The 27,024-nt window shown below is 38.8% G+C and overlaps 1 protein-coding gene across 2 annotated transcripts in view; it reads left to right on the top strand.

Moving 5' to 3' along the window:
* The window catches only part of TRAK1 (trafficking kinesin protein 1), a 105,162-nt gene that overhangs the window by 40,505 nt on the left and 37,633 nt on the right, over nucleotides 1-27,024 (top strand). Inside the window, exons 1-2 of one of the 2 annotated variants that reach the window (XM_082754896.1) lie at nucleotides 16,740-16,995; nucleotides 25,637-25,717. In XM_082754896.1, the coding sequence (XP_082611022.1) occupies nucleotides 16,896-16,995; nucleotides 25,637-25,717 (181 nt within the window). In that variant the 5' untranslated portion in view covers nucleotides 16,740-16,895. Of the gene's footprint in view, nucleotides 1-16,739; nucleotides 16,996-25,636; nucleotides 25,718-27,024 lie in introns of those variants that run through there. The other variant, XM_082754895.1, reaches the window with a different exon arrangement.

Genomic DNA, 27,024 nt, shown 5'->3' on the forward strand with positions numbered 1-27,024 from the left:
ATATGCATGTTTTAATATATGTAAATATCATGCGTTGTTAATCTATGCAAATATATATATTGTACTGCTTCCTGTTGTTTATGTAGAGTTTATCGGAAAGAGCAACATCTTGATACCTCATCTCTCACCATACCAGTTCAAGTGTAATTACCGAGGTTGAATTAACATCTAGATGGTAACTCAATTGTGACAATCCTGTGGTGTAACTCATTAGTTTAATGATGTTCAGATACCAGCTTGGAATTAGGCAAGGGAAACACTTCTGCTTTTCCACTGGTTATAATGGCAGTGGAGGTTATGATGGTTTTTAGTTGTTGGTGGTAGTTTTCTTTGTGGCAATAGTTGAGATTTAGAACACATCTGTGGCCAGTTACAGTACTTGGTGACTCTTTAACTTCTCTTTTGATTGTGATCCATATCTCCAGCTCTGTTCTGTTTGTAAGTTTTGAACAGGATACGTGTCTGAACTTTTGAACCTCAATACTGGAGTACTTAAAAATGCTTTGAGGCCCACAGAAGTAAGAAAGTGGAGTGATCTGTGTATATTTAATGTTGTGTATGTATTTAAGATATATATATATACACACACACACACAAGTATAGTATTTATAGTATAGATGTATTTGTGTACAGTTGGATTCATAGTTATCCTTTTGAAATAACTTTAAAATATAATGACCAAATTTCAAATCTTTACTGAAAATGAAAATAGTTCTTCAAATACATTTTTATGAAGTCTTGTGAAGTGCCATGAAGGTAGTAAAGATCTGTTTATCTCAAGCCCAGCAAGTAAACTGGTTCTGAAAACAAATGCCTCCTAAACGGTGCTATTGTCTTCATTTCTTCCCACTTTAGAATGACAAGATGAAAGGGAAGAACCTCATTTGTCAAAAGGTGATTTATAAAGCTCCAGTTGATTTGCAAACCCAAACCATAATTTTAAACTGCGTTCAGAAAACATTGCTCTAATTCTTTATGGCCTATCACTCTCTCAGAACTGTACTTCCAAAAAACTTATTTGCTATTCTTATATGAACTGTAGCACATATTTTTTGTATTATGTACATGCACGTACATTTTCACATATATCTATTGCATGTTCTGTAATTAATTCTCATTATTCAGTTAAAATTTCCCTTTTCTACAAAACAGGCTTGATAAAAGGAAACATTATTATACTACATACTTATTTGACCCTGATTTTTTGTTTCTGACTAATACATTTATTAAAAGAGACTGCGTGGTTGTTTCAATAGATTCAAGTTCCTCTGAAGACCATTATCTGTGAAGGAATCTAATTCACTTGCAGTGACAATATTCTCTGGTTTGAGTTCACCTGTGTTTGCATTTGCTCCCAGGAGAGAATCCGTGAGAAATGTTACTTCCAGGAGTGATTCCTCATGTAACTGGTAGCTGAGTTGTTGTCCTTTAAAATAGAAGCATCAAAATGATAGAGCATTTCTGAAGAGTTGGTAGGTGTTTGGAGTGCTTTTAAAGCATACAGATGCATTTTTGTACAGTTAAAAAATAAACTAGTAGCTATTAATGTTCACACATTAGTTCTACTGTGACTGTACAGTTACTGTGTTTCAAGGGCAGAGGGGGAGGACTTCTGCTGTGTTTCGTTTTTACCATGGAAAACTTGCCACAAGGGAACACTTAGTTTGAGGAAAATAGTCAAGAGACACAAGGCTCCTTAGCCCTCCTTTTGAATTAGTTTTGGAACATTGTGGTAGAAAGATTAATATTTAAATATCCAAGTATTTAAATTTATTAGCAGCTTTTAGGGGAAATCTTGGCTATAACCTGGGATAGATGATGATGAAAAATAATTATTTTTTTAAATTTAACTGATCATTAGAAAGTAGAGTCTTCACACTTGGAGGAATATTCCTTTCAGAAGGAAATGACTAGCGTATTACAGCTGCAGCTGTTCTTTTATGTCCCTAAAGCATAATCAAATAAATAAGTTTCATCTTCCCGGTTTCATTAATAATAATTCTTGAGGCAGAATGCTTTTTATGACAATCTAAAATGCGCTATGTAAACGTGTGACATTCCGTCTCCCTGCCCCCTGATTAAGGAAAGCCTAGCACCCCTTTAGGTTGATACTAGAGTAAAGTCAATACAGGAGCCAGGCCTGAGCACAGCTCCCATACCACAGCAAACAGAGGTCACAAACAGATGTAGCAGTTTGTACTGGAGTCTGGGTTCTGCCTTGGGAGCTTCTGGATCTGGCAACAAAGACCAGGATCATTTGGGGACTTCTGAAAAACCTGAGCGTGCCTGCTGCTGACAGGTAAAGGCAAGGTAAGGGGAGCCGCAGATGTGAGCCTGTAGAAAGCTCTAGCAGCTTCTAACAAGCCCAGTCAGCTGTCCTTGACCCAAGGGTGCAACTGCAAGGTCCTGCACCTGGGGAGGAACAACCCCATGTACCAGAACGTGCTGGGGGCTGACCAGCTGGAAAGCAGTCTTGTAGAAAAGGAGCTGGGGTCCTGCTGGCCACCAAGCTGAACACGAGCCAGCAGTGTGCCCTTGCAGCAAAGAAGGTGAATGGTGTCCTAAGCTGCATTAGGTGGAGTGCTGAGGGAGGAGAGCCTTTTCCTATACCTCAACACTGGTGAGGCCACACCTGGAATACAGTGTCCAGCTCTGGGCTCCCTGGTTCTGTATTCCTTCGGGGTAATTCAGCTTGCATTTCTTTCATCTCCTGGGAACCTGCGGTTGTGACTGTCAGTGGGTTTTCTTCCCTTGTTAGAAAAACAGGTCATAGCCATGTTACTGTAGTATTTTTATCTATACAATCAAGCATGCTGTTAAGTTCAACTTCATTTTATAAATGTTTTTGCTACCTCCAGTAAAGATATAACCACAATAAAATAGAAAATTAGTGCATTTCAGTTGGCAAACAGTTTACAATATATGATTCTTTAAAGCTTTACATATTCTAGATAGTTGTGTATATATGAGAATTCTCTTATAAATATGACATCTTTTGGAAATGTCTATCTCTTGCTATTATAGTCTCACAGTATTTAAGCATGACCAGTGATCCCTTAATGAATAATGAAAGCCTACCAGTTTTGAGGTATGTTGCTGAAGACAGCATCAATTTGGATTTCATACAAATGCAAATATATTGCTCTACAGGGATAATTTTGAGGGAAGGGAGAAGTAATCCTATTATGTGGAAAATAGTTTTTTGTCCTCAGGTAACTTAATTTAATCTGTCCACCCTTATCTCATGTTAAATTATTCTGTTTCAGTGGGAGAACGCTTGGAGTCTCTCCATCAGAAGAGTCTTTTGTCTGTACTAGAAGAGGTCGTTGTGCCCTTACGGTGTTCAGAAGGGAACATATGTGTCTCTACACTCTGTCCCATGTGTAAAAAGTACCTGTACCATTTTGAAATCCTGCACAGTAATCACGTGTTGACTAAAGAGAGTTATCAAATCTGAAACACTTATTTTTCTAAATACCAAGTTTGAAAGCTGATCTGGTACAAGGCTTTCACTGCTCTGGTTCCACTCTTGATGTTAAGCAAGCCACCATGACTTCTTGTTGAGCAGAATACTACATTGGCAGAGATCTCTAGCCTAAGTTGCAGAGCTGTTTATTCTTACTAAATGTGGAATGACTCCCGCTCTGTGTTCTTTTAGAAGGTGAAATGTAAGTAACTGTTCACTTCAGAAAATGAGATCCCAATTTAGAAATAACAGTATGCCAGCCTGTCTTTGAAAATCAGTTAGGCTTTTTAATATGCTCTGCTTTCTGCTTTAATGCTTTTTAATAATGTGAAATAGAAAGGAAAAGAAAAAAAAAAAAAAAGAAAAAAAAAAGGGCAGCTTAGAAATGTCAGCTTGCAAAGTAACTATTGTGGCAAAGCCACACTGCATGATGGTGGGCTGTACAGCAGTTCCTTGGATAGAAAGGACTCCAGATGATATTAGTGGGATGGGTACCTTTAGCCTGTGTGTTGGTGACTCTAGAAAATAATGAAAAGATATGGTGTTTAAGTGTGTGAACATCCTTATGTAGTTCTAGAGACAAGAGAATAAACGTGACTAAGAGGTAATTCAATGAGAGCTAATGCACTGCTGCAGCTGCCATAAAAATACTGCAACCAACTCTCGTGCTTACTTCCAAAAGATCCTTCCAGAATTGAGAAAGGTTTAGAGGAGAAGGCTGGGAATGACCAAACATGGGAAAGCATGACTAATAGTAAGATTCAAGGTAAGGATATCATCTGAGTGCTTTTTTGCCAGCAGAGATGCCTTACTGCTACTTTGCCCCCTAACAATATAGTCCACTGCCTTCTTGAGTGTGCTGTTACAACTTCCTTGAGAGACCATGCTTAGCAGTTGGGTAAATGAAATTATCTTTGTCAAAAATTATCTTTCAAGAAGGAAGAGGGTTTGTATTTTTTTTAACCTGGTTATTTTGAGCAGTTCAGTTTAGTATTGACCTATGGTACAGATTTAATGGAGCAAAAAGGAAGGAGGAGAGGGCTTAAGAACTTTTCAAGCCAACTTTTCTGCCTAAAAATACCCCTATGTAAGGGTAAAATTAAGGAGTGCTGTGTCTATTTAGCTTATCAAAGCTGGTAACCAGAATTCTTTATCAGTCTGTATATTTTGCTCTGTGGAGAACAAAGAAGTTTCCTTGTTTCGTTTTAAACTAAAAACAGAAAAAGCATGAAGTCTAGTAGCTCGAAGGGAAGGCTAAATGAATGTGAATAACTGTATTTAGATTTGAAATAAGAAAAATGAACTCCCATATAATCATAGAGCTATTATCTGAAATCTTTCTTAAACTCAATTATCTGATTAAGTTTTAGGCAATTAACATGGTAATACTCCCATCAAATGTAATGTTATAATGAGGGCTCTGGATACAAAGAGGCTTAATGTTTGTAGATGCAGTCCACCAAAAAGCTGTACTGTTCGGGTAGTTTTTACACAAGAGGTACCTGATACCCAGCTGAAGGAAGTAAAACTAGGGCTGCAGAGGCTGAAAGAAGGCTCTGCAAGTGTGCAACTGCTTTGGCAGCCTGGTCAGGCTTCTGTATCCTACCTGATGACCCTTCTAGCCTGCCCCTTGTGTAGCTTCGATTTCTCATACAATTGAAGGGATACCTGGAGGTATAGTATTCAGTCATCAGACCAGGAAGATCATGCACTTAACCCCATATTTCCACGTCTCTTGGGGACTTCTGAAATCATTTGACCACCTATGTGATTTTCTCCACAGAATAATAATGCCTTTCTAGGTTACGCCACCGCGTTTGCAATTAGCTCTATAGAAAAATATCCAAAAAAGCCACACACAACCAACAAAAGACACCACTGCCCTCCCACCCCCAAACAACAACAACAAACCCCACCATGTACTATTTTCATCTTCTCTCATTGACAACTGTGTGTTGTGGGGTGTAGGGGAGGGAGTGAGAAGAAAATGTCAGCATATTCAAGATTTCCTTTGTTTAAATTGTCAGAAAATAGAAAGGAGAGAGTCCTTGCAGCAATTTTAAGCTGGTAGCCAGTGCCCACTCTTTATATTTTCAATGCAAGTTTAATAGCATTACCAGACTTAAATTACCTTCTGGACAAAAATAATACAAGTGGAACAAATAGCTCATATGCGGAGCAATTGAGTTAATGTTGCCATAGGAACCTTTATTTTGCTCTGACAGTATTTTAACAGTGTAGCCTTAATAGCATTTAATAGCATGTGCAGTTCTCACCTTGTGAGCATGCATACCTGAAATTCTGCAAGGCTGAGCTAGAACTGGAGGGCCTCTTCGTGGCCCTTGATTTCAAGATGGCATGCACAGTGTGAGGGCAGATTGATCATGTTTGGTGAAAATACAGTATTCAAACCATTAATTTTTTCAGAGGTAAGTATATGACCTTTGCATATCCAAAGGCTTTTAGTGGCTTTTACATAATTCTTTGTGATTTCCTAACCTGAAGTACAAGTACACTAATTGTATAGCTTTCCTGTCAATACTGAGTACAGAATGTAAAAAATCTGATCAGCAATGTGAGATCAAAAATAATCTGATCTCTTTCAAAATGCAACTAGGTTTTATTTTTTCAGACCATCGTTACCTCTTAGTGTGTATCTTGATTTCAGGAGGGCTAAGGTTACCTTGATGGAAAATTAATGACTGAGGGGTAGCCTCTGTTGGGAAATAAAAATGATTTTTGTGCCTTTCATATGTAAGGCTAGAAGCTAATGGGGCATGAGGATTTCCTGGCCTCTGGTTGGTATGGAGTGACAGAAGGTGAAGACGACAGCCTTCATTCTGGCAGCCAAAGCCAAGACACAGTCCTTTTGTTAATTTGTTGTTGATAAACCGATGCTCCAGGTGTGGCCTCAGCAGCACTGAGTAGGGGGAGTCCTGTGCATATTACCAAAGAGGTTACTCTGTTGTAGGAAATGAAGGCAGTGATTTTTTTTCTTTTTTTTTCCAAACCTCATCACATCATTTTCTGGTGAAATCATGTACTTGCAATCAAAGGAGTCTTTGTGTTTGGCCCTGGACAGGAATTTTGGAGTGAATAACATAACTCATTGCTGCTGACTGTGCTATTGCGACCAACTTTGTTAGTCTGTGATTCAGCTATCAATACATAACACAGATGTGATCATTTCCAAGTTCAAAGTTACTGCAGCGATAATTATTTGTGCCAGAAAAGCTGAAATACTAATGTGGTCATGCAGCATATGTATTTTTCTCTCTATTGCTAGACTGTTCCCCTTTTTTTTTTTTTTTTTTTTTTTTTTTTTTTTTCCCCTGTTACAGTAAATTTAGTGGTACCAGTTAAGGAGTAGAGTAAGCAGTAACATTCTAGAACAGCCCTGAGTGAGGGGGGATCTAACAGAAATTTGCAATGAATGAATTGGAAAGGAGAGGTGAAGTGAGTGTTTGTTCAGATTCTTAGAGCTGGAGGCATCAAATTAATTTAGGAAGAGTGAGTTTGGGAACAAAAGATGGTGGCTTCTTATATCATGAATGGTAGATGTGTGGAACTCCTTGCAAGACGATCTTGGAGATGCTAAAAAATGTACATGGGCTCACAGGATAAGCCCTTTGAGAATTGCCAAGAGTATAAACTGCATCTGTCTCAAGCTGACTTGAAAGCTGGAAAGAGCTGAGCTTGAGAAGGCAGCTAAGGGAAGGCCAGGTCTCCCTTATCGGCTCATGGTTGTTTCTGCAGATGGAGTCTTGGGCTAGTCAGACACCAGGATGGTTTATCCTGTGTTATTAATGTGTATTGGACCTTAATCTGTACCAATGCCTCTACTGGTGGTCACAGAGTAATCAAGTTCCCTAAAAAGGAGGAGAAAGGGGTTAAGAATAAGTTGCAGTTGTAAACAAAATGGATCCCAATCCCTTGGTATCTGTACCTGTACAGATTCAACCGTGCTTTCTGAATTGCTGTGCTTGATGGTGATGATGATTTGATGCCATCTACTCTTCAGATTTGCTCCTAATAGCTTAAAGACATTGTCTTTTTTTTTTTTTTTTTTTTTTTTTTCATTTCCAAAACATTGCGCACAAACGTTAAGCTATTCTGTTTGAAGACCTGAAGTATTTTTAGGAAGAGCACTGAAAATTTGTCTGAACCCTTTGTTTTTGACTATGAAGCTTAGGTGCTTAAAAATAAAAAAGGGTCAGTGGTTCATGGTGAAGGTAGAAGGCAAAGTAGATTAGCTTTGCTGGAAAGAGAAATGTGTTCCTCTCCCTGTTTTTCTAGATCTTTCATTTTTTTGTTTGCCACTTCTGCAGTAACAGGAATGCCTGAAAGGCTCTATTATCAGCCCTGAATAATGTAGCGAAGCAATAATGTTTCATTTTTCCATGGGGAAGGCAGGCTTTTATCAGTGTGTGGGGGAGCGTAGTGATGGACTACATCTTCATTATTAATGTTCTGCCTGTGCCCAGTGAATGGCATGGTGCTGCTGCTCGGCGAGCAGTCGGCAGCGAGTTGTCTCATCTTTCTGCGTGAGGAATTTTGTTCCCAGTATGGAGGGGTCCTTCCAGCCTGTAAAGGCAGAAGCAGCAAAATGCATTCCCTTCATCCCCGCATCTCGTCTGGAGCCAGCTCATCTCCATGGCGACACGTTAGAGGGGAAGGGATGCGGAGGCTGGGGAGGAGAGGGATGGGTTAGAAACAGCCGGACGGTGGTGTGTGTCCCCCACGTCAGCACATCAGCCCTTTGATAGGATGAGGTTGTTAACACCCATCTGAGGCTCCTGTGCAGAGCTTCTTTATTAGAGCAGCCGCCGGGGCATCTGTTTTAGAAATCTCCCTTCTGCATCCTTCTATTTTATTTTGTTTTTCCCCCTAAATTACACCTCTCCCCTTCCCCGCTACCCCTTGGTTTAACTACAGCTCCACTGAAGATGTGCAGTTCGTTTTCAGCTTTCCCTGAGCTTCCTGGCGACCTGGAATTTTGCAAGGGCAGGAAGGCATGGCTGCGTTTCACTTGACCTTAGCAGCGAAGTGCAAGCTTGTCTGTTGCTGAAGGATACTGACTATGCAGAAATTTATTGAAGCAGATTACTATGAACTGGACTGGTATTATGAAGAATGCACAGATGGTAAACCTTTTTTTTTTTTTTTTTTTTCTTAGTCTCTCAATGCAGAACCAGAAGCTTGTAAGACTGCAGCATTGTTATTAAATGGTTTTTAAAATGAAGTGCCTTGAAAAAGGCAGCACCCTGGTGTGGCAGAGATGCCTGCATCTCTGCTGTGCCTCAGCATCTCTTTTGAGCATGCTACAAGAGACTGCTGTATGGCTTTCTCATTTTCAAAGGGAGTGGCAGAGGAGCATATGCACTATATGAACACGCCTTGGGCAAGGGGAGATATATTTTAAATGCTACCTGTATGTGTAATAATTTGAGCTGAATTTATATATACTTACTGTAAGATTCTATACTGGTCTGTGCCTTAAGTCTTTTTGTGTTTTTCTGCAGTACCAACATGATATAATATGTATATATTTAATGTGTGACTAGACAGTATGTATTTTCTCTCTGGCTATTTGTCTGAAAGACATTTATAACTGGGGTTTCTTAAAACTAAGGAGGTTTACTGAAAACTGAACTGGAACTGAAAAAATTACAAACTGTAGTGAAGCATGATCTTCTGAGCCCCTTGTGAATTTTCTGCTGTTTGCTTGGGTGATAATTCCTTTCTCAGAGCACTGAATATTTTTATCATACTTCTGATAGAAGGCACATGAGGAGGGATGTGGAATGCCTAAAGCTGTACTCTCTGCAGACTGGAAAAATCAAGATTTTTCATCAATGGCACTCAGTGGTAATCTGTAAAACAACATGCACCCTTTGCGAAGGCAGTAGTTGTATTCAGATTTTGTTCTGGTTGGAGAGCTTGGCTTAAACGAGGCAAGTCGAAGATCACAATGAAGCAAAGAAGAGAAAGCAGGAAGGAGAGTAGGCTGGGGGATGTGGGTGATACGTATGGAGTGCAGGAAGATACTTCCTAGTGCTTGGGAAGTGTCAGAGACGACACGAATAGTAAAGATGTGTGACAAAATTTGAATGGGCTATTATCATCGTGTGAGTGGCATGTGCCTCCATTTGTTTCTCCGTACTAGATTTCTGAATGTTGTTCAACTTGAACTTTGCTTGGGTTTCAATGATTATTCCTGTCCAGGTGTTCCACGAGGAAAGGCGTATATTTATTTGAAGGATCTGACTACTTTTAGTAGGACTGAATCCATTATGTAACTTTTATCCTCTGGGTCTAACCCCAGTTAAGTACTGTAGCATCCGATTAATCCGCATGATGTAACAGGCGGGGCTGGCCTGCTTTTGGAAGCTCAGCAAACAGAACAGCTGTACTGTCACTAAAAACTCTAGCTGTAGGTGGTTTTTTTTTTTTTTTCTTTTTTTTCTTTTTTTTCCCAGGGTAAATACAGGTGGGCTTATTGTTTTCTTCTTTTTATCATCCTTTGTCTAGTCAAAGTATCACTACACAGTAGTGTGGTATGTCAGAAGATCTGAGCTGAGAGCTGCTTTGCTCGTCAGTTTGGTCACAAGGTGTGCGCAACGCTGGAGAAACCATGGGGAGTTTCACAGCAATGGGATCCACAACAGGTCTTGGGCAAGAGCTTAAATACCTTGAGGGATCAGGGCCTTGGGAACACTGCAGTGGTTGGGCTGATTCCGGGCTGACAAGTTTTTTGGTGCACGCTGAGCCCCCACCCAACATACTTCTTCCAGCTGAGCTGACATCTCCACAGACAGGTAGAGTTTGTGCTGGCTGACTGGCCCAAGCACTTGGGTGTGAGCACCTCTCTACGAGGCAGACAGCGAAAAAGCACTCCTCTAGGTAAGGCATAGTGCTTCATTTTTATTATTATTTTATTAAAATATTCCTTTCTGTCAGGGTGGAATGACAGTGCTGTCAGTCCTGTCTCAGCCTCATGTGGCACTCTCATAAGGTTTAATGGAGCTTGATGGTTTTTAGCTGTCTTCTTCTCCCAGTTGAAGCTTGTGAGAGAGAAAGAGAGAAGAATTTGAGAGGTGCAGTGGTGGAATCTCTTTGGCCTTTGATACTGGCATTTTGATTTGGATTTAAAATAGTATCAGCCTTTCCTGTTGAAGGAGAAAGATATACGGATTTTGGTGGGAGACAAAAGGCATCTTAAAAGCATTGTAGGAAATAGAGCTCTTTCAAAAACCTAGAGCATATGGTATCTTATGAGATGCCTGTCTCTTGCGTTTGATTTTTCTGCCATGTATTTGTCGATAGCAGATTCACTTCCCTGGGATTCCATTTATATTCACTAGAGAGTGATAGGCAGCTGCGGCTCAGCTGACCTGTTTTGAATATCTATTTTAAGACAGGATGAAGCATAGTTAGACAGCTTATTTCTCTGCTGTACATGGGCTCTCTGGAGCTCAGATTTGTGTGTGCATTATATCATAAATCCTGCCCAATTTACCATTTTTGGAAAATATAGCATGGGAGGAGTTAGTGGTACATAGAAACTAATAGAAAACCTCACAAGCTGTTGTCCTACAGAATTACTCTTCTGATGAAATTGTTTCTCGAATTCTTTGTCAAAACTGATGGGACTCAGATTTCTGTATAAAAGGTGTGATTTCATGTTGTTAATTCCTTTATCTGTGTGTGGTTTCTTGTACTTTGAGGAGGAAAAAGCATTCCAAAATGACACCAGCATGTAAGGATTTAGCACTGTTGTTTAACTTAATAGGAAAAGAAGTCAATCTGTCTCTTAGCTCGGGTTTAATGAAGTTCTGTGTGGATTGCCATAGTAATGATGTCTTCAACTCACATTTGGTGGCAGTAATTTATGGTCTTTTTAATACCTCGCAAAAGCAGATGAACAAATGCTCAAAGCCGACAACTTCCAAATCTGTCAGGACTCTCTAGGGTTGAGATAACAAAGTAATCCCTTTATGTAAGGTCCTTTACACAGTTTATTTTTGGTAAGGGTAGATGGAGTTAAATAATAAAGGGTTACGTTACCTGAAGATTAAATCACCAGTGTTAGCTAACTGCAATAAATTGAAACTTAAATGAGTAAAAAATATTACACCGTGCTTTTTAGATACATTTTTCAGTATAATATTTTTGTATAATACGAGTGACAGTTGTCACCTTGCTTGGCATTAATGAAATGTAGAGGTGGAGTGGGGTGGGGAAAAGTGCTGGGTGTGCACTTGAACAGGCAAATAATCTTCATAGCAGATTTTGAAATGGACAGCACTAATGACAAAAAAGGCTCAAGTTTTGCAGATACCTGTATAAATCTTCATGGATACACTTGTTTCCCTGCCTCTCTCCTGGGCCAGCCTCCCCTACCCTCTTGATGAACAATGCTTTCAAGAGAAATCCAGGCTGACCCTGGATCAAAATCCTTTTCGTGTGGTTTCTCCCATTACTTGTTTATTTCTAGCTAAACAACTCCACTTTAATGCCGAAGAGTTCATTGCCTACAATTCCAAGTGACTTTTTTTGTGCGTAATTGGGTCTTTCTTTCTTCTTTTGTTGCCCATGAGTTTCAGCAATTTCTTGTGGAGAAAATGGCATCTTATCCCTTTTTTCTTTCTTTCTTTCTGGATTCTCACTGTCTCTCCCATTTCTCATGCACACCACAGCTTCTAACCTCTTATGTGTTTGCCTGAGTGACTTTCATGGTTGTTCTGGCACTTCTTGCTCTGCTTTTGCTCTTCTATATATCTTGTATCTCCTGCCTGTGCTTTACTCCTATTGAAATGTTTTCATCTCTTGTTCTGTTTGCAGTTACTGTTCAGAGCTTCTCTCTTCTATTGTCTGCTCCATTGGAACTAGTATCAACAAGTTCCTGGACTTTCTCTTTAACTGGACAATAATTAACAGTGCTAATGTTTGTTCTCCTTGACCTGCCAGCTACAGTTTCTTATCCTTGTCTTGCTTATATCAGTGTGCCTTTGCAAATAATGTGAGACAGTGTCCTAGTTCTTTCCTTTTTCTTTTTTTTTTCTTTTTTTTTTTTTTTTTTGGATCACTTCTTGCTCAAAGGCAGCATTAGGAGAATATTTCCTATCCTGTGCTGCAACTCTGACTCTTGGATCACCATGGTTCTTTCTTTGTGCACCTTAGTTATAGGAAGCTTCAAAATGCCAGCTCTGTGCTTTTTACTTGAAATACGCTTGCCGTGGCACTTGCCTTACAAGAGGAGCTTGGCTGCTGGTTGGGCATTTCTGATGGATCCTCATCACCCTCACACATCAGCCTCTTTTGTCTAGATCCCTGTGGGCACAGTAACTCTGGTCTTGCTCTGCATGTTGACAGCGGGCATGCCATCTACATCTCAGACTCTTACTGATGCTTGTAGCATGCAATCTTCGAAACAGCCTTTGCTCCCTAAGTATGCGGCTGAAATTCTCATTCAGGTTGTTTTTGCTTCGCTCCTTCATCCCTTATCTCCATACTTCATAAATATGTTTGAACCTTGTTTATATTCATGCAAACATCGATATACTTTTCCTAGTTTTCTGCCTTTTTGCCATGTCACTGCTTTTTCTTTGTTCCTCTGTTGACTCTCTTCTTTATCCAGTCAGACCTATTCTACTGCTACTTGCATGTTGTCTTCATGTGGTTTATTTTTCAGTATAGAGGTATTATTTTCTCTTTAGTCTGCTCATCTGCTAAATTTCCATATAAACATTATCCCATTTCATTCTCTTCCTGCAAAAGTTACTTGCTGTCCTTTTGGCTGAGCAACAGAAGATAATTCGGGGGCACTTTTTGAAAGAGTGGGAAATGCATAAAGTAGAAATGTACTTTTTTGCAAACAAGTGTACAAACCTGCAAACATTTGAACAATCTAACTTTGTCTGACTATACATCTTAATAGAGAGCACATGTCCAGTGACCAGTTTTTCCCACCTGCCTGAAAAGCCCACCCCAAATGACAATATGTTTTTTCTTCATCAACATGTCTTAAAATCCAGGTGCTGCTGTTTCAGCCACTGTTTTTAGGAGCTGTTTGCTTATGGAGATTTTTTTTTTTTGTTGTTCTAAATGCAACATTATTGTTACTGTGTAATTGTGGTGATTATGTGCAAAAGACTAGATGTTTTTATTGATAAAGGAAGGTTAAAACGTTTTGAATACACTGGAGTTGCATGGAAGTAATGAGTCACGGTAAGCGGGTTTATTTGTATTGTGTCCAGCCTCACCCTTAAGCTAACTCTGGGTTTGTGTTTCCTTTTTTGTTGCAAAGATACTGGAGGTGGTCTGTACCTTAGTGCAAGCATTGCACGAGAAGTGTGTGCGTGCGTTTTCAAGCATTGCAATTCACCCAGCAAGTGAAAGGAGTTGGATGTCTTTAGCAGCTTACACAAGGTGGAGTAGCCTATGTGCTGAGTAAATAACAGCAAATATGCCAAATTTACTTTGCAGTGGCAACCCCTAAAAATCAGTGTTCATTCTGGTATTCTCTTTTAAGTCCCGGAGTCGGTGTTTACAGGAAATATTATAAATCTCCTTTGAATCTTCCCTGATTTTATGTTTTCAGAACCACTTTTTTTTTTTTTCTTTTTTTCTTTCCATTGCTGTTTCTTGTCTGGTATCTGCTGGAGACCTGGCTCTCTATCGTTGGCATGTAAATATTCCCACACTGTTAAAAGAGATTAATGCAAATTACGACTGAAAAAGAGTTGATAGTGTGAGGGTGCAGCACACATTCTGTCCCCACCCATTATGAATTTGCATCAGCATTTCTCATATGCTTTAGCAATATTAACAAAGTAGGTACTGCAGCACTTATCTTTCTTCTGGTTTTTGAATGTCAGAGTCCGTCTGTGTAGCATGAGTCACGGTTCAAAAGTCAGCATGTGAGAATATTCATTTATTGTATGCATATTGTTGTGCATATTGGGCAGCAATATGTCTGGTTTTGGTGTGACACACGCTGCCCTGCTCTCCTTATAGACTAGCTATTTAGCTATAGTCGAACACTCGTCAGGAATGCTAAAACCATAACATGTCAGTGAAGTTGACATGTTATGTTTGCTCCCTAAGATTTGAAAGGTGCTTCTTTCATTCTCTTAAAATAGTCTGAGTTTGTTTTGGTATCTCTCTGAGTTTCCATTCTCTACTTAGCAAAGGAAAGTGGTAAATTAATGCTGCATTACGTGCTCCCATTCCCCCCACACACACACTTTTTTTTTTTTCTGAGCATTCCCAGTAATTATAACAAATGTGTATCATGTCTCCTATTTGAACCTTTTTGAATAATATTAGCATTTTTTTAAATATCCAGTCTTGTAAGCCTGCAAAGTATGGCATTTTGGCTGAAACATAATGGCAGATAAATGTTCAGCTGAGCTGGAAGTGTGTGCATTTCAAATATCTGAACAATTCTGTTTTTGCAGAGGAACAAATGAAGTATAGCGATAACCTGTTAGGAAAAACACTCAAAGACAGTATGGCAGAGGAGAGGCTTGGATTCATTTATTTCAGGGCCTCATCCTGAAAAAAGTGTCAGGTTTGGATTCCAAGGCCTGAACTGAAATGAAATGAGAAATACGAACAGTAGAAAACACGCAAGGAAAAAGTGTTGTCAGCATTTGTATTTGTTACACACTCGCTTATATTTGTGAATGATCACAAGTCCTGGAACTGATTTGAGGTCATGAATGCTGGAGGCAAGTGGGTACCGAAGACTCTTACTGTCTGATACATAATTTATTTATAAGTAATACACATATTTAATGAGTTCAGTTTGTGGTTACAGGGGAGAACTGAAGAGAGAGTAAAGTTTTAAGAAATCAGAAACTAGAAGTAATCCTGTCACATTACTCTTAAAATGACATCTTTTAATGTCATGATACGGAGAGGAAGGGACAATACTTTTTTTCTTTTTTTTTTTTTTTTTTCTGAGATGAGTTCTTTAGGCTGTTTCTGCTGACTAATATTGCAATAAATTTTGGCAGTCAAAGGTCAAGTCGTTAAACCTGAGTAATAGGTAAGATCTTCATTCAGAAATGAGTGTTCCTTTCGTCAGCAATCACCTCTGGGTATTTCCTATCCATTGGCAACTTAATAATAGTTAACACTATAATATTGTATATAAATATCAAGAGTTCAAAAAATTAAAACAGAATAATTCACCATGATTGTATAAAATTAGCGCCTTCCCATCTCATACTGTCTCCTACATTCACACTGTTAGAGAAATGGCATTAGGGAAACTACCAAGAAGCCATTCCTCTGTCACCTCAGCTGTTAGGTTCTGCTTCCCTTGTCTCCTCTGGGTGTATTCCAGAGGACTGACAGCTTCTGATGTCTGTCTGTCTTTCTGTCTTCCTGGTCACAATGTCCTCTTGGGGGCAATGAGCTGCCTTTGCTGTGCAGTCCCCTCCCTTCACCTACGACTGCTTTGCCCCACAATGCAGGTTGGGGTGTTTTCTGCAGAAGGCAAAGGGCGTCTGTTTGCTATTGAGAGTAAGGGAGGCAACTTGGTAAACATTAAGTATCTACAGCTGCAAACAGTTAAATAAGAAAGTTAACATGCCCCATGTGTGTAGTGAGGTTTAGTACGAGGAGTTTTGTTTGTTGTTGGAACAAAGAAGGGATGCATGTGCCCTCGGACATGCACTGGGTGCACTATGTGGGCTTGCGGTACTTTGTTTCCCATAATATATGATAAAGATGACTGTAGAAAAAGTGGTATGTTACAGCTGATGTGATATGTTGGTTAAACACTTGGTACGAGCATAACTCTTTCTGTAAGAACAGTGGCAGTAGCCACAGCCGTCGGGATCTCTCTGCCAGGCGGGCTTAGTGTGTGCATGTCTGCAGCCTTAGGCAATTCCCCAGTCCCGTGCAATGCCTTCCGTGTGGTGTTAGGCAACCGAGAGGTGATTTAAGGGTGCACGCCCGTGGCCAGGTGTGGCAGGCAGTGGCTGGGAGGACGCGAAGCTTGCGGGGAGCTACCACTGCCGGCAGCAGCAGGGGCTGTGCAGAGGGCAGCCCGGGAGGGATGAGCAGGGGACTGTCAGCCTGCCTACTGTGTCTGGAATACGCTAACAGAGCCCTTGAGCACAGGCTGCACGCCCTCAGAGGTGGTGCAAGGAACAACTGTGCATTTTCTGTCAATTATTAGACAGATGGTCCCTTCCCTCCTCCGCCCAACCTGTACGAGGCGAAGCTGCAGCGCTGAGGACAAGCGCAGTCACTCGGGAGCTCCCTGGCTGAGTATGTGAGTGAGGAAAGATGGTATCCCGCTCTGCGGAGGCCTTCCTTTGCTCTCCCCAGGGGTACAGCCGCAGAGGGAATGACTTTCCTTCGCCTGTGAGACTGAGGCATAGTCCTGGGTCCATCTGGGACAATTTCAGCAATGTCAGGAAACGAAGAGGAAAGCTTTGAATATGACTATGAGGAGGAAAAGGAGAGACAAGATGCATTTCAAAGGCAGACCCTTGATATCTTGGAAGAAGGTACTTTTTGCGTTTTTGCTCTTAAACTTTTCCGCTACTAATGCTTGGCAGTATTTAAGAAACTTGAGTGACCTCTGTGGATTTAAACCTAAATTTTACAGTCTTTTTTAATGTGTACCCACTGCCTTCGGATGAAAGAGTCAGAAAATACTTTTATGGGGACAAGGTGAATCTTTATGTATATTTCTCAAAGAATAAATACATGATCAACAGATGTAGGCTATGCAATAGTGTTTTGTTTTTGTTTTAATAATGAAAATGGATTTGGGAATTTATTTAGAAATGTAATACATTTTTATATGAGTAGCTCATATGTATATTATGAAGCTATGTGTGTTACTTTGTCATTCCCAACAGGTACCTCTAAAAATGAGGAAAAGAGCAAGGAAACTATTATGCTTATCCAGGCACTTGAAAGCATATAGACAGAAATAACCCAAATCTGGGGTCATGTGCCTTAACCTTTAAAGGAAACAAACAACCACAAAATCTTGTACTTTGTGGAAATAGTGGATGTCTGCAATATTGCAGACAACTGGCCTGTTAGGGTAGGAATGTGCATGTACATGTGTGGGTATTTCTCCTGTGCACCTGCTGTGAATAGTGTGTACCTTCCTATTCAAGGGCTGCTTCCAGCCAGTGTAGCAATTTTTTCAGGGCATCAGGTACCAAAAGCTGAATACATCACTTGTGCTATTTCATGTATTGTAAATTTTGCTCTAAAATAGCAATTCTGTGGTAGAGAACTGGTACTTCCAAGAACTATATCATAAAGCTGGTATAAGGATGCTTTGAAAGATTGACCTCATGGGGAACAGTTCTCATGTCCAAAGCTTCCATGTGAGAAGGGCTTTCTTGGATATAACGCTCTCATTGAACCTGTTGTGCAGGACTTTCCTGTAAAGACTTCCTCAGAATGAAACATTGCACCTGGATTTCAGTCATACCCAATAAAATCTTAATTGTCCCTGTTGTGTCTCTGAAGCAATTTAAGATAACTCGGTTTTTTGTGCAAAACGGGAGAGTGCTTGAGAGAATACCGGTGAAAGAGAAACTTTAGAAGTAGGGTTTGGGGTGGGGAGGTAACCATTATCTAAGAAAGTCAACAGACTTTGTTTTATATTTTATTGCCTTTTTTTTTTTTTTTTTTTTTTTTTTTTTTTTTGTATGTGTGTATGTGATTAAGTGGTTGTTGAAACATACCTAATGCTGTTCTTATTCTTCCTGCGTATTTTACCTTTCATGGAGATCTAAGTACAGTCTGAACCTATTCTTGCAGATTTCAAGAGAAAAAAGAACATTGAGTTCCATATGGGATAAATTTAGCCCTGTGTCTCTACAGTACCTACCACTCAAAAACTCAATATGTGAAATGTCTTTTAAAGATGTTTCTCTCATCCACATATACATTTAGGTCACCTACATACTTATTGTGGTAGTAATGTAGATGCACAAAAAGGATCTATGATATTTCTAGGTATTTTTTCATGTCAGCATGCTTATTAATGATAGTATTTCTGTTGAAGATGAGCCAATCCATTTAGTAAGTAAAGCAGACTGAAACACCACTATGCAGCCTTTCCATGCAGGAGACAAGAAATGTTTAGCTATGTCTGACTATATACATAGTATCAGAAAAGGAAAAACAGAAGAATATGCTTCACTAATGATTCACAGTTATCTCATTTTTTGTTATTTATTTCTTAACTTTCTCATGGAAGGAAGGGGATAAAATTGTGTAATTGAGACTCTGTTTCTCCTGTCCCATGAATTGGATGTGTCTGGTCATTTTGATTTGAGGTTTTTCCCTTTTACAGCATCTAAATCCTTTCACTGCCATCGGTCTTGTTTTTAAAACCTCTGTGACAGAACAAGCGTTATGCTGGGCAGCATTATGGGAATCAGCTCTCTTGATGAGTATGGGAAACACCTTCATAAAGGTCTAGGCAGAACAGTCCAAGAGTCAGTGCATTGCTTTCTGAGTTGTACGATTGCACAGTAACATTTAATCTTCATTTGATGAGTTGGTCTTTGAGCTGACTGCGGTGAAGCTTTGAACAGGAGTAATTGTTGATGTGTCTGCTCAGTTTTTGTTGGTAAAACCTGAGCTGTGAAAGGGCAGCCTTTGAGCTCTCCTTGGTCAGTGCACTGTTGAGTCAGCTAATTCTGAAACTGGGCCGTGTTTTGACTCTTGCTTTTGAAGGTAGGACAGGAGGAGGCTATGTGACTTGTTTAGGACCTGTGGTGGTGGCCAGTCATTACTGTTTCAGTTTACTAATGTAACAGATTAAAAATCCTCTTTATCTAGCCCAAGTTTAAATAAATAAATAATAATAATAATAAAAGTCTTGTGATCACTTTTAGATTCTTCACTTCTGGCACTCCAGAGATCTTTCTTAGAAAATATGAAATACCTGTTTTATTTTATAAAGATGTTGGCTAGAATTGGGTTTATACAATGGTCTGGAATCTTTAAACACTAACAGCTGACAATGCATGTCTTTAATACTGCTTTGTAACTTCATTTTAAGATTTTTAAAAGGTTTTGAGTCCAGGTCCTTATTCAGCCCTGTACCTTTTTATTAGTTGTAAGGCTTGCAGTCCAGATACTTCTTGAGAGGATATAGATGAAGAAGGAGAATGTCAAGACAATAATTCAATGGATTGTAATCAAAAATCCTGTGATAAAAGTTTTTACAGAAGAGCTATGCGGAGCTGTTACCAGCAAATACTGTGTACTAAGGTGATGACAAGCTGTGGGGCCCAAACACAGAGTCAACAATAACACAAGGCCTTCTGTTCTCTCTAGGCATTTTTCCTTTTCTCCTTAGTTTTGCTTTGTGGGTGTATTTACTGAGGTGCCACACTTGATCTGTGTTTGTGCTAATAGAAGGAACGGATGTCTGATGTTCTTGTTGAAATTTCCTTTAACCTGATTCTTCATTCATCACAAGAAAGTTTGTTGCAGTGCATGCCCAACCTAGAGGAACTGCTTTGAAATGGCTGCCAACCTGAAAGTTTGGGCATAGGCTCCTGAAAAGAAACAACAGCAGAGTTTTTCTGCAAACCTCAGATGAAGTAATAATGTAGGTTAACATTGAAACAACTAAGCTCTTTGAACGCTATATGAGAGAAACTGCAGTAAATAAGCACCCTTTTCACCATAGCTTAAATGGTAAGATAAAATCTCTGCTTCTAGAAGAATCAGTAACTGCTCCTTAATATTAAACGATTCATGTGCAAACTGTGTCATTGAAATCCCAGTAAGCCAAGCTGTAACATTAAAAAGGAAATAATCCATTGGTATTGCCTACTGAACTTAGGTTAGTCATTTGTCACCTTGTTATTATGTAGTGTCTGACTGCGTGTGCATTGCTCACAACATTATGTTCTTTCAGACTCTTTCAAGGAGCTCACCCACGGTGTGGCTCCACAGCAGTGAAGCGGTGTGCGTGCTGTGGCCGCTCTTCATCCCTCTGAGCAGCATTGTGGCCACTGGGTGGGCTCACCGCCTGCCCTCAGCAGCTATGGCCTGCTCGTGGCATGTTATATTTAAATATGGACACCTAGTAAGTCCTCCTGCCTCAGAAGCACATTTTTGAAGCTCCTGTGGCAATACTGTCTTGAAATATTGAGCTCTTCAGATGAACATGCTCTTTGAGGCCTGTCTCCAATGTGCCAGGCACCAGCAGGCCTGAATCCTCTGCCCCAGTTCAGCTGGGGCTGCCAGAAGCTTCTCTTTAGTGGAGGAGAATCTAATATATTTACCTTTAAACATGTAAAAACTTTCTAGCCTGAGTCAGAAGCAGAGCTGAGGGCACATTTTAGGTATATTTTTCTGAGTTTATTTGGAAGGGAATACATGTACTATGACACCATTTTCAGAATATCCTCATGCACCTGGCTTCATGCAGGTAGTGCTGCTGATAACAAGTGCCAGGGCGTAACTATCAGCAGCTCTAGAGCTGAAGCTGTGGTTTTTAGCACGTACTTTATCCTTGGAGTGCAGAAATTGCTTTTCAGAAAGGAAACCAATGTGAGCTTAGTCAGCCATGGTCTCTGACTCCTCATGTGTTTGCCAAGTGGTATCTATGAATAATGAGTGTTGCTGGTCAGTGTTCCTGTGCCTGTCCTGTATGTCGTGGTGCACAGCATTTATGATGCAAAGAAATTGCCATCCTGGCTTCAGTGTGTGGAGAGATCTCTGAGCACAGGGGAGGGAGATGCAAGCAATTCATGAGACAACTTCTCATGACTGATGGAGAATACAATAGGCTTTACCATAGTTAAAGGCTTTGGATAGGGAATTGTAATGAAGAAAAGCGGTAAGTTTGTCCCCTGTTGCCACCTTACTGTTAAGAAGATTTGCCATTATATTGCTGGAGATCATGCTCCCTGGACAGTGTTCCTTTATCCTGATGTAATTTCTGGGGAAATAAATGTTAGTAGTAAGGAAATCCCAGTGCACTGGGGTCTTCCCTGTCAGACAGTATAATTATACAGGTCAGTATTATCTGCCCTAAAAGTGAAATTTCACTATAGTGTCTCATCCCCCTTCTGTTTCATGGTGGTTAGAAATGGATGGGAAGAAGCTTTCCTCTTCAGCAGTGGTTGCACTCTCTTTAGCTTGAACCTGAATGATAGGTCTCAAAAATTAAGAGAAGGTATGTCTCAAGGAGGGAGTTGTGGTTCTGGCTAGCCAGTGCAAGGAACTGATTCTGATGACACCTATGACTGCTGGCTCCTGTGATGTTTTTGTATCTGCACCCCCAGTTTGGGGAAAGTTGGTCATTGCAGCAGCTCCTAGTAGTAGTATTCTTGCTCCCCTTCCCCTCCATGGCTGTTTCATGTTCCTGGAAACATGCTTTTCTCTAATCAGCATGCTACATGGTTGTTTGTCTTTCAGGGCACAGTCCAGGAAGGCACATACTTTCCTCTCTGAGCATCTTCATCTTGACAGTCTGTGCTTTAGGCAGTGCAGAGCTCAGAGTCTGAAAGAAGCTTGCAGTCACATTGTATTAAATAGGTGATGCAAAAAAAATGTGAAGTACATCCTTTCAGCCATAATCACATTGAGAAACATAGGAATATGGATAACCATACATTTGCAAGTTTTAAGAGAGTATGTAGATGGTGCTAGGTACTTTAAGGCAGAGGAAAGACTTGATCTGTGTAGCATTTTTCCATTTGTGTGTTTGGCTTAAAAAAAAAAAAAAAAAAAAAAAAAAAGTGAAAAACAAAGCAAGAACTTTGCTACCGGGTCTACCAGGTATCTATTTGTGTTTTGTATATTTAATGTGATCATGAAAATAATGTGATAGAACATTTCTCTGTTCTTTGTTTTCAGTTTTGGATCTGTGGCATCAGCTTCAAAGATGTTACCAAACCTGATTTTTCCAGCTGAGGTTTTTCTAGAATTCTGTGCTCCCTCTACTTGCTGTAGCATTTATTTTTTAATATTCTGTCTGTCTTTATTGCCTAAAGGCAATCTCTAGACACAGAGAGATGCAAAGGATGTTGGATTTGTATGTTGCATGCATGCATTTAGATGCTGCACTTCTATCATCCTCAAGCAAAAATAGTACTGGTTTGCAAGTGAGGTCAGTTTGCAAAAAGAGGTCAGTAAATTGGCACTGTAGTTTTTTTTTTTTTTATTTTTATGACAGAGCATTGTCCTTCATTTGCTCTTGTTTTATCTTTATAGTAGTATTACCAGGCTCTCATATTCATCAGAAAGTCAAGCAGGCTAGAAACCTACTATGCAGAATCTGTTAGACATGTGGGTGTATTGATTTTTATTTTTTTTCTTCTTCTTCATCTTTCACTGATCAGAACTCAAAATAATGAGTCTTTTTCACTTGGTAAATTTTTTGGACATCTAAGGAAATCAAACTCACTATACTAGCAATTGACCGAATGTTAACTTGTAATGACTAATTGCAAACTTAAAACAGTTTTGATTTTTTTAAATGCCGCTGCTGAATTGTTTCTCTCCTTTTTCTTTCTACCTTCTCTTCCCTGCAAGCCTCTGAGGATGGAGGAGAAATATCTCTTGGCAAGTTTGCCCTCTTTATAAAAGGAGTATGTTCCTTTCCGTTGGTAGCTCTGGACTTCTGCTGTGTTGCACAATGATTACAGGAGGCAGCTAGCTGGAGGAGGTGCTTTATTATACCCAACCTATTGAAGTTTGTTTCCACTTTGACATTGAGGAGGGTGAACAACGTATCACTTCTGCTTTAAAACCCTTTCACGTTGTCAGAGTAATATATGAAGACCTCTGTGTTAACAGAAGTTTGATGGAAACAGATACTGTAGCCATTGACAACTAGGTAGCTACTTATTGCTGGGAATAAATCTGTTGTGATAGTTTCTCTGGTTTGTTGGCACTTATTACTCAGTTTACAGGTATCGAAAAGAAATATTTGACTTTACCTCATATCAAGGCTTGTTGTCAAGGTCACCTTTCCTTTGCAGCTCAGAAATGTTGATTATCAATTAAAGTTCTTACCTGTATGCAAAGAGTTCTAGTACTATATTTATTGAAAATGCTGTTTAATTTTGGACTGTGGTGATAACCTGCTGTTAAGTTTAAACAGCAAAATATGAAGAAACAGCTGAGTGAGCAACCACATGTATGAACCTTTACCTCTCTTTTCCCTGGCCGTGACTTTATCCTGTCTGAGGGAGCCCCATCCTTTTATCAGCTGGCATATACAGTCACTTGAACTGGAATAGAGTGGGGTTGCCATAGTCATAATCTGCCACGATTATCAGTGCCAGGGACAGAGTTAATATACGCCTCCTAATGACAATTTCAAACGTTATTTTATAGCAGTGAGGGAATGTTGTAACCAAGGAAACTATTAAGTGTACTGTTGTTTTGGAAAATAAACTGTTGGTCTCAGTGCTTCTGATAGACATTATTGCATGACCCATGAACTTACGTATTAAAAAATTATTTTAGTAGTTAACATGAATCATTTTTATTGAGAATAGTCTTCTGGAAGTCATACTATCCGTCTTTCTAAGGAGTTTTAGCAGAAGGCTTCTTTGTACTGCCTTTTTTTTATAGAGGTGATGTTCTCTTCAAGTTACTGATACTCTATTACAAGTTACTACATTGTGTGGAATCGTGATTACTCAAAAGCAGACTATATAGTTTGTAGCTTACAAATGCATTGTATTTTTGCTTGTAATTTTTGTCAAATTACTACTTTGAAACAAAAACTTTTTACTGTTACCACTTTCAGACATAATTATTTGGATAAATGTAATTCTTCTGAATTGTTATGAATGACATTCTTTGGAATTCACTGGCAATGCTGATGTCACTAAAATGTTTTCAGGGTTTGAACATCAAAACTGGAGCTTGAAAAACAGGAAAATAAACAGAATACTTCTTGCTGTAGTTTGGGCAACTTTCTGATGTTCAAGTATGGGGAAAAAAACATATTTCAACAGATACCAAAGTATTGTATTTGATAAATTATTGATGTACCTTTAGTTGTGATCAATTGTATATTTATGTACTTAATATCTTGTATATTTATAATCAGGCAGCATCGTTTCCTTAGGGTGACAAGCCTTTTTGTACTATTGCTGTACTCTGTGCATTTTTTTTTTTTTTTTTACAGTCTAATTAGGCCTTATTTGTCTTTCCTTCAACCTCTCTTAATGCATGCTGGAGCAACATTAGCCAGTCAGTCAGACTGAGCTTTAACTGACATTGTCAAGGGTAAATCCCCAGAAGAACAATTTGCATTACAGCAGTCTGCTAGCCAGTAGTCAATATGATCAACTCAACTCTTTTAACAATCCATTTTTTCACAATTATAGGGCTTGAGGATTAAGCACAGCTGAAACTTAAAAAGTATGTCAGAATGGAGCAGAAAGTGCTGATGTTTCCTCTGATTATTTATGGACTTCTACAAAACTTGCAGACTTCAAATAAGCCTGTATAGCTTCTTAATGGATCACCTATGGTGATAGACTAAACTTCCGCATACTTCTTTCAGTCTAACAAAACTCCCAGTTCCACCTTAGTGATTAATCATCTCACCCGGTTTAGTAAACATTTTTTATGAGGGATACAATGGCCACGATGATGTGGTGTAGGTATTATAAGAATGGTGTATTATTTTGCATGCATTTTTTATTGATGTTGCTGTCTCATACCATAATGCTTAGTTCCATTACTATGACATAGTATTTATGATGAACATTGTTACTGACACTGTTGGAGTTGCTTATTCATGGAACAATTCTATTGCATGCAATACAATGACTAGGTGACATAACAGAATTCTAGTTGTGTGTCTAAGAACATTTTCATGTCTTCCTTGATTTTTTTTTTTCCTAGTAAACTCAAGACGTTTCTCTTTAGAAAATAAAGTTTTGTTTTAATGGTTTGTTTTGTGACTGACAAAATCAAATACTCTTTGCAAAAAAGAAACATTAGTATTCCCGGCTTGAAACTTTGATAGCTTTTTTTTTTTTCTTTTAGGTTTTGTTATACTTACTCCATAGTTGAAATAAGTAGTTTTAAGATGAAAATTTAAGAAAATCTATGTTCTTTAAAGAATATATTTTTCTCCCAGTGGTAATGCCAATGTTATTAATGTTTCGTCTTATCTTCTCACAGTTCTATGTGCTGAAAGAGTGGGCCAGATGACTAAAACATACAATGACATAGATGCTGTTACACGTCTACTTGAAGAGGCAAGTATTACATCTCTTTAGTTTAGGACCCATACACAGTATGAGAAAGTAGTACAGAAATTACATGGTTTTAGTAGTGACTGTTCATAGACCCTTCTCAAATGAGGAGGAATAAGTGCCTTGAGTGTATGTAAACTTCATCTAATTGGAAAGGTAAATAATCTTTATAAATAAAGGTCATTTGTTTACATTACTCCTATGGATTTGTGCTTATTTTTCAACTGGGACCATTTAACTTACTCTTGGCCAAATATTTGCCAAAATGAATGAGAAGAGGAAAAAAAATACCCTTAAATGAACCTTTTTTTTTTTTTTTTTTACAGTACAGGTAAAGCTAATAGTATTATTATTTATGGATTAATCTCATAAGAAAAATCACAAGTACTATTGTATTGATAATTATCTTAGCATCTTTCCAGAAGAATGCACAGATACAAAAACTAAAAATCAAAAAATCTAATGCTCCATTCATCTCCAAGCCTTTTTTTCTTTAAAAAAAGAAAAATTTAGCTTATATATACATATTTATAAAATACTTATATATTTATAAATATATATATATATATAAAGCTAAATATAAGTATATATATATATAGTGGTGTTTTGTTTTTGTTTTTAATACTGTTATTATGTACATTGTTATGACTGTAATCCTTGGCTCTCAGGAAATGGTAAAAAAAAAAACAAAAAACAAACAAACAAACAAAAAAAAAACAAACAAAAAAACAACAGCTGTCAAGTTACAGGATGGAATACTTATGTTCAGTAAATACCATGATAAATAGTTTGTTTGAAATTAGCTGCTTTTCTGCAGTGAACTTGTGATAATTTTCAAAATGTTGTTTATGAAGAATTATTCAGGTGAAAACTATTACAATTATATTAGTTTATCTCTGAACATAATTTATTCCTTCATACCTATTTGCTTGCTTATTGCAATGTCAAAAATGGGATCTAGGTGGCCAAGGTATGTGGTCTATTCTTCCTCCAAATCTGCAAGGGGACAGGCATGGTAATGCTCACATCTCTCACCTACATTTGATAATATAATCTCAGTACAAAGTCCTGCTTTGAGATAATCTCTTTTAAACAACTTCTTATGAAACTTCAATTCAAACTGATGCTTTATCTAAAAGCCATGTTCAGGAATAAACTACTTGTAGTAACAGGCTGTTACCTCTTTGTGTCTTGCTTCCTTTGTCTTCTGTGGCTGGGATTTACTTGTATTTGTTTCCATGGCTCCTTCTAGTAATGATGCAGCACTTTGCCAGACTGTTTCCTCCCAGTTTCCCATAGCCAAATGTCTATAGA

This window comes from Aythya marila (genome assembly GCF_965140915.1).
Source record: "Aythya marila genome assembly, chromosome: 2".
Lineage (NCBI taxonomy): Eukaryota > Metazoa > Chordata > Aves > Anseriformes > Anatidae > Aythya > Aythya marila.